General features: G+C 42.0%; 1 protein-coding gene across 1 annotated transcript; it reads left to right on the top strand.

Annotated features, from left to right (window-relative positions):
• The first annotated feature begins 3,014 nt into the window (after nucleotides 1-3,014).
• LOC147604588 (uncharacterized) lies at nucleotides 3,015-8,029 on the top strand. Its single transcript, XM_086794709.1, has 3 exons — nucleotides 3,015-3,362; nucleotides 7,249-7,272; nucleotides 7,423-8,029. The coding sequence occupies exons 1-3, from the start codon at nucleotides 3,161-3,163 to the stop codon at nucleotides 7,806-7,808; spliced, it is 612 nt and encodes a 203-aa protein (XP_086650835.1). The 5' UTR covers nucleotides 3,015-3,160; the 3' UTR covers nucleotides 7,809-8,029.
• The last annotated feature ends 260 nt before the right edge of the window (nucleotides 8,030-8,289 follow it).

The raw sequence follows: 8,289 nt of genomic DNA on the forward strand, positions 1-8,289 counted from the left end.
TGCTTCTAAAACATTTTTTGTACTCGGTATTTTTCTAAACAATTATCTTATGTTGAGAGTATTTCCATGGAAGGAATTTATTCCAAACCGTATAGTTTAAAAAAATGAAACTATCCTCATATGTAGCCTAATTGATTAAAGGGCTAAAGTTTCAAGGGTAACATTACGAGTTCAACTCTTGGTGGGTGCAATGGTAAACATGCTGGACTAAAAATGGGTGCTTGCCCAAAATTCCATCATAAACAAACAAAAATGAAATTTCTACAGAAGTCTCTAAGAGCCACAAAAATGGATTTTTTCACAAGGCTACTTTTGAAGCACATTTTCTCACTACGTTAACACCACATCATATAAATTGTATCCACTATTATTATACACAAAAAATACAAATTATTAATGTCATCAATGCATGTAATCCACTAAATTCAAAAATCCTATCATTTATCGCACAAAGGAATGAACAATTATTAATCTTAAATAAGAGGCTAACAATTGTTTTAGATGATCTTAATAGAAACTTATTGCAATAAAATATAACAACAAAATAATTAAGGTTAATAATTCACAAACATAACTTTTACAATAGATCGAATATGCTGACAACAAAACATAGTAGTCAAACCGTGCAATTATGTGCTATATACTTTCTATTGAGGAATCCATTTTCATAACTTCACTTTCATATTGACACTATGAGTGGTACTAGTTGCCAACAACTCGTTGAATATAATGAGGAGTTGGAAACTTATGAGTGGAATTATTGAGTGGGTCCATGTGTATTAAAAAAATTGTATAAGTGTATGAGAGAATATGACTTTTATTCTTGTTGTAAGAGTTTTTTCCTTGTTATACCTTTTCCTCACTATGTGAAGTTTCTCCATTCACTTTTCAAGGCATAAACCCAAGGGCCATGGAATGCAAAGTTTTAAGGCTCAAGAAAGTTTTTATTTTACAAACTAAAGGATGATTTGTCAAACTCAATACTATAAATTGAGAAAGACACTCTACTACTTCCTTAAGGCTCACATATTGAAATTTAGGATTTCTAGGTACCCTTAGAAAATATAAGTCTTTTGAAGATGCATCATGCCATCTCTTCTTAAGCTTGGTAATTCCTAAAGGTGCGAATGTAATTCCTTTGAAGATGCATCATGCCATCTCTCCTTATGCTTGGTAATTCTTAAAGGCGATATTGAGAAAAGGGCCAAAGAGAGTGTGCATTGAAAGTTGCCATGCATTTGGAAAATAGTGGAAGGGTACATGTTTGGGTTTCAATCTAGATTGTTCTTTTAGTTACTTGAATTGATTTTGATTAGATTCTCACCAACAACAAACTAGAAGGGTACATGTTTGGGTTTCAATCTAGATTGTTCACTTAGTTACTTGAATTGATTTGGATTAGATTCTCACCAACAACAAACTAGCTTCCCCTATTGCCATTATCTAAGAATGGCCCACATAGGGTTGTAAGATTGGGATGTGACATCCAATATCAAAGAATGCTTGGAAGGAAGTTCTCTACTTGTATAAACCAATTGATGGTTGCTTGCACATGGTCCATTTATCCCCACCATCATGTTGTGTTAATGTAATAGAAGATGGTTGGCCCTTTCTTTCAAAAGGCAAAGGAGTCTTAGTCCCATGTCTAAATCAATGTTGTTCATTGATCACATGTGCAGACATCTTTCCACTCACCAATAAAAAACATCATGTATGCAGCATTCACGGGACCCTTTTGAAGCGAGTACATATCATGTGTAAATGTGAGGGCTTTCAAACCTTGGTATGCACACAACCCTAGTTTAATTTTCTTTAAGAATGTGCATGAATGACCAATGGGCTAAGAGACAAGGTACATGGCATGCTTGAGAGTACTTCTTTTTGACATGTGATATGTCCATGGGATCCTTGTAAAGAGTTAGGAGATAGAGTACTTGCATCATTGTGCCCATGCCTTGTCCCTCCCTCCTAGAATTTTTCCTCAAGCTCTTTTGTTTATTGGTGTCTCTCACCTCACTTGTATGTGTGGGTTAGGATTTTGATATGCACATGTAGGACTATGTGTGCCTTCCATACCATCTCATCCCTTCTTGTTCTCAGGGGGCCAACTTAGGATGCTCACAGATACTTATGTGCCCATCGCATGCACGGGGACTATGACACAAGAGATGTCAAAACAATTCACCCGAACTTTGATGAATGGAAGAGTGACCTTGCGGCTGTCCCTTCTTGAATGTAGGAACCGCCTTTTGAACAAACCCTTATTAGGGTCTTTTGTAGCAGAGTTGGATCAAGAGAAACCATAGTAGTAGGGTTTTTTTTTTTTGGAGAGTTGGATAAAGAGAAACCATAGTAATATCGCCCATCACACACAGGCTTGGTTTTTGACGGGCAGCCTTGCCCATCGAAATTGACGGGTACCCTTGCCCATCGAAATTGACGGGTTTGGTGAAGGTTTTCGATGGGCACCCTTGCCCATCAACATTGACGGGTTTGGTGAAGTATAGTGAGTTTTTTTTAAGTGTAATGTTCGACGGGCAGGTTAAAATTTTGAGAGGATGAGGATTTTACGTGGGTGTAATGCTCGGAAACGGACGTGATGCGAGTTGAAAAGGAACTTTGGTAGGGAAGGACAAAAAAGGTGGACTAGTGTGAAAACGGGCAGGTTAAAATTTTGCGAGGATTTTACGTGGGTATTATATAATGCTCGAAAACGGGCGTGACGCGAGTTGAAAAGGAACTATGGTAGGGAAGGACAAAAAGGGTGGACTAGTGTGAAAACTGACAAGTTACCACTCGGGGTAGATTTGAAGGACAAAAAGGGTGGACTAGTGTGAAAACTGAAAAGTTACCACTCTTAGGTTGACATAGCCAACGTCCAAGGTAGGCCCAACGATGGGTTACCTAGTTCGAATCCCACTTGGTACTGTGTGGCTGGCTGGCGCAACTAGCTACGGCGTCAGCTTCACCGCGTGTTGACCCCTATAGCAATTCCAAGCGGACCCAATAACGCACACTTTACTGCAGTACCTTTCACCTGCACTACTACCTACTTAGATTCATGATTGCAGAATGCCGCTTGCGCAGCCGGCTATGGCGTTTTGAAGCTCATTGATACAAGAAGAATACTGCCCAGCGATTTTGAACGCTTCTGTGTGCAATGGTGCCGCCTCCCCAACAGGCTGCTTCTTCCATATTGAAGGCTGTGGCTATGATGCTGGCCTTTGGCCTGGTTTTCTACATGTTGAGTCCCCCTCTTTACTGGCAGCTTGCAAAGGGCGCTGCCCACAGTAGGCTTTCTGGAGCTTGCAATTCCTGCACTTGTGACTGCATGCCCGAGACCGAGTCCATGCTCTTACCTGGTAAGAAACAACCTCCCTTCCCCCCCCTCCCCTGTTCTTTTCCCACACTCACACACACACACACACACACACACACACTCTCTCTCTCTCTCTCTCTCTCTCTCTCTCTCTCTCTCTGTCTCTCTCTCTCCCCCCACCCTTTTTTGCCCTTTTCTCAGTCAGCCAATAAGAAAGATTTTATCACACATGAGGAAAACTTTGATCTCCATTTGATTAATGCAAAATTTATTGATGGCTGCACCTCACCCTTAATCAATGTAGATGATAGCACAATACCATTTTGTTGTAGCTGAATGCTGTTCATTTGGATAATCTGGTCATTTGAATACATGCTCTCTTCAAAGGGAATCGATAATCCGTACACCGTGATTTAACAGTCACCTCCTTGCCATGTAAGATCTCGCCGTGTAATGGCCAATTTGGGGGACAGAGCCAGGGACCATATGTGGCGGGGCATCTGATTGGTTGAAGGTCTGCACCGGCCTCAAGTGTGAAAGGCTTGAGAAAGATCTCATGTGATGCCTGTGAGCTTAGATAACATCATAATGTGAAGCCTCAGTATCAATTTTTTTTGCAACCGAATGTCGCAGGAGGTAGGCGGTTGTCTGGAAGTCCGGATCAACCTCAAAGTGGAAGGCTTGTGGGTGAGATCTCATCAAATACCAATGAGCTTAGAAAACATCCTAATGTGTAGCCCCACTATCATGGTTCCAATCCTTTTAGCTGTAAAAAATGTACATGGAAACTGCAGAGCACCCTGTCTTGCCTGAAATGAGTCAAAAAATATGGTCATTCAAGCGAGCTAGAGCGCCGTCACCTAGACCTATCATCGTAGCTGTTGGATGGGTGAAACAAAATCCCGAGGCCTCCTCTACATGCTTCCCTTCATTGCTGTCTTAACATGCTCTCCCCAGAAGTGTTTTAAGATCATGATCTTGGTTTTACCAAGGTAACTCCTAGATCGTGGATCACAGTGCATTTAGTTGTTTCTGAAGTCCCTCTGGGTGTTAACGACATCACAAACAAATGATTGATCAAGTGACAGTGAAGCCCCTGCTTCACATCAGTAGTGCTCCTGATATTTGATGTGGTAATTAGCCTATTAATGGGCTCATATAAGGCGGTGGGCGACCCCATTGTCTCATGGAAACTCTAGGAAGCCGATGGAAGAGCCTTTATCGGGAGAGTATCAAAGGGCTTCTGCACAAAACATTTGCAAACCACAATTGAGTATAGGTTCTCAATATCAGCCCTCAAGCTGAAAGAAGATTTAGTGGTGAGTTCGTCTAACATCTACCTATCCTGTGTACAAGGGGACTCTTAAAAGATTTAAATGTTTAATGCATAGTTGTGAAACCAAACATAATTGTTGTGTAATATCATGGCTTCATGGGATACATTGCCTGAGAGAGAGAGAGAGAGAGAGAGAGAGAGAGAGAGAAGTGATATTGACGTCTACAGAAGCCAAAATGACCTATGAGATCAATACATAATTGCAAGATCCTACTGAGCGAGCTACTAGTAAATATGCAATCCCAAGTATCCATAATAATCACCTCTGCCAAAGCTCACATGGCATTGGTTTTTTCTTGGGTTTTGGTTTGGTTTCTCTTTTCGGAAATCCTCAATGAGCGGTCTACCTTCATGATAGACTGCTCCCTTGCCTTCTTCCCAAGCTTCTCTAAGCTTGGCTAATTTTGTTTCTCAAACATTGGTGATCAGTTTTAACAGTGAATTCAGCCCCTAAAAGGTAGTGTTTACATAATGTAAGGGCATGAATCACGGCTAGAAGGTCTTTCGCATAGATGCCCAAGTGTCTCTCTGCACCATGTAACTTGTGGCTTTCAAATGCAACCACATGTCTTTGATTTAGAACAGCCCCTATGCAATCCCCACTTGCATCACATTCCACGGAGAAAGGTCTCTCCAAGTCGGGCACTATAAGTACAAGCCCAAGAATGATAGCACTCTTCAAACTATGAAAAGCGCCATTTTCAACTTTGCCCCATTTATATGCAGCCTTCTTCTTGGTCAAAGCATTCTTTTGCTTGAGTTGCATTGGGATGAGTTCTTGTGCAATCCATATCTTGGTACCCTTAAGTTTGATTGTTGTAGAACCCCAATCTTATCATCTTTATAATGATAAGTGATCATTGCATGATTACCCTATCTTGAAACTGATGCAAAAACTAGCTCCTAATCAAACATTGGCACTGCTCCACGTGGTTTGTCACCTAAGTACCCCTCCTCATCTCCATCCACTCTTGACTTTCTTACTATCTAACTTGAAATAAAAGTTTTTAGGTGGAGAAGGGGCTCAACTTGTTAATCAAGACATGTTAAGGATCCATGGCCTTTTAAAGAGAAATGTGTCCACCGATAGAGATCCGATATTCACAGACTTGGGAGACTGTGGATAGGGTGACGGAGAACTGTCACATGTAGGCTGCACCCTGCACATAAAGTATATACATACTTTATGTGCAAGCTTGGATTAGGGATGTGCACTGTGCCCCATCAAGAGCCCTGCTCCACAGATGCACCCTTCATCTCACCTGTGACCCATCAAGAGGTAAACCGCCTCATCCCTCCCGCTACACACATGGTTCGCACCTCAGAGCTACCCTAGAAGGTGCAGTTCAAATGGAACTTTCATTTGGGTCACAAAGGACGGCTTCAGAGGTGATTGGTTGAGCTTAGATCAAGACACTCAAGGTCCTGATCATTCTACAATGGTGGATGTCAAGGTCGTCTCGGGAGGCCATGACACAATTACAGTTAGTGTGGAGGGCAATTGACCTCTTGTATTTCTTAGGAAGGAGATTGCACTGATATTGATTGATTTGCAAACAATGAGGTGTCTGTTGCTTAACATATCCAGTTCATTGTGAGGATACATTGTTGTCATTGTGGAACTGTTGACTCTTCGACAAACCCACCAAAAAATCCATCGAAAGGTCCTTCCATATAGCCAATCGATGAAATGTCCTTACTGGCAAAGTCGGGCTTTGACTGGCAAACTTGACATGTAGATGCACATTTTTCTTCAAGCCTTCATGTGAGGCCAAAAGAAAAGTTGCATCAACTTCATGGTGGGGCTCTGACCGTTGTGTCCTGCCGTAGGGAACATGACTCTTACAAAAGCATGTCTAAAGTCCCTATCCTAGACCACACACAAGCAATCCTTGCACGATCATACTCTCTCTCCATGCGTGCAACACACTTTCCTTGCAGTCAACAAAATGATCAGCAATTTGCTCTCCAGAATGGAGCTGCTTCTTACTCCCAGAAGCCTGGGTAAACAGAGGACCATGCACCCTCATATGGCCCCCCAGAGCCCTTCCAGAATTGAATTCCCTATGGCAAATCCGGCAAAGTTGAATCCGATTGCGGGCTAACAACTTCTTGTTCCTCTTTCTGCCTTTCAAATTCACTTGAAAGCTCTCCTGGAAGCTTCCCACTTACTAAATCAGCTCGATGAGTGAGCTCCCGGGAAACTTCTGGATGCAAAGCCTTCAGCTTTTGCCACACACTATAAGCTGAGGAGCTTTCTATGAGAGAACAATGCCATTCCTCCAAAACTCCGCATAGTGTCTTCGCTTTGTGCAACGCACGCAGAAGTGCAAATAACATCTTGGTTCATTAGTGTAGAGTTCAAAAGAGTGGGGGTAAGAGAAAGCTTACAAGAGAACTGTGTGTGTGTGTGTGTGTGTGTGCAGAGAGAGAGAGAGAGAGGCTTGCTTCTTGACTACTGTTATGACAGTGTATTTCATTGAATGTGTGTGTTGTGCAAAGAGAGAGAGAGCTGCTTGCTTCTTGACTAGTTTTATGACAGCGTATTTCATTGATGTGACATCTAATGTTCTCTTTGTCTATTAACGTGCAGGCTTTGGAAACACACCATCTTCAGGTACATGTAAACATCTTTTCTGCATGTTTTTGTATGGTCCTTCTATCAAAAATTTTGTTCTACTGTTTCTGTGGTTCACAAATATGGAGACCTATGTCTAAACTGCATTTTGGATTTGTTTCACATCTGGATGCCAATCCAATCTTTCAGATTGTGAAAAACTACAAGAGGAGGTGGACCAAAAGTCTATTGATCTACTTACAGAGGAGCTGAAGCTGCAAGAAACCATGGTGGAAGAGAGTCAGCGACGTGCGGACTCTGCTTTGCTAGATGCGAAGAAGGTGGCTTCTCAATACCAGAAAGAGGCCGAGAAATGCAGCTCGGGAATGGAGACTTGTGAAGAGGCACGTGAGAAATCTGAAGCAGCTTTGGCAGCTCAGAAGAAGGTCTCAGCCATGTGGGAGAAAAGGGCAAGGGAACTGGGTTGGCGAGATAGACCAGGCCATCAGAGTATATTTGACAGAAATTGGCTTTCTGCTGTCTCTATGGATGGGCAAGCTGACTCCTTTCTCTTCAAAAGGGCGCGCAAGATTTGACACTGACAGTGCCCCATCTTAAGTATCAAACCAGGTGACACTGTGTCTGGGTCCTAACCTCTTCCAGATGCGAGTATTTTTTGATTATTCGACCGAGTGCATTTGGCTCACTCTATGGTACGGCAGTGTCATCGGGCAAGTATAAACAAATTATATCCAGGATGGATGTTGCAAGATGTATAGATTGAAATAAAAGCAAAAGAGCACCATGGAATTTCTCACTTCTTGTCAGATTTCTTGTATGGTAATTGCATCTCCAGAGAGAGCCTTGTCTGTGCATAGAGTAGTGTTTGATTGTCAGTTTTGTTTTGTTACATGGTACTATGCATGCTGTGTATTGCTGGATTACAGTTGTCTCATAGACCCTTGTCTTTTAGAACAATTCCTCCTCCTGGATGCATGCTGTATATTGCTGGATTACAGTTGTCTCATAGACCCTTGTCTTTTAGAACAATTCCTCCTCCTCCTCCTCCTCTCTCTC

Source organism: Cibotium barometz, chromosome 61 (assembly GCF_041138505.1).
Source record: "Cibotium barometz isolate CiBa-2024 chromosome 61, ASM4113850v1, whole genome shotgun sequence".
NCBI classification, from domain to species: Eukaryota; Viridiplantae; Streptophyta; class Polypodiopsida; order Cyatheales; family Cibotiaceae; genus Cibotium; species Cibotium barometz.

Excerpts from the sequence above, each read along its gene's own strand:
- LOC147604588 (XM_086794709.1), top strand. The coding sequence starts at position 3,161 with ATGGTGCCGCCTCCCCAACAGGCTGCTTCTTCCATATTGAAGGCTGTG. Across the intron at positions 3,363-7,248 it reads CGAGTCCATGCTCTTACCTG|GCTTTGGAAACACACCATCT; the intron begins GTAAGAAACAAC and ends ATTAACGTGCAG. Across the intron at positions 7,273-7,422 it reads TGGAAACACACCATCTTCAG|ATTGTGAAAAACTACAAGAG; the intron begins GTACATGTAAAC and ends CCAATCTTTCAG.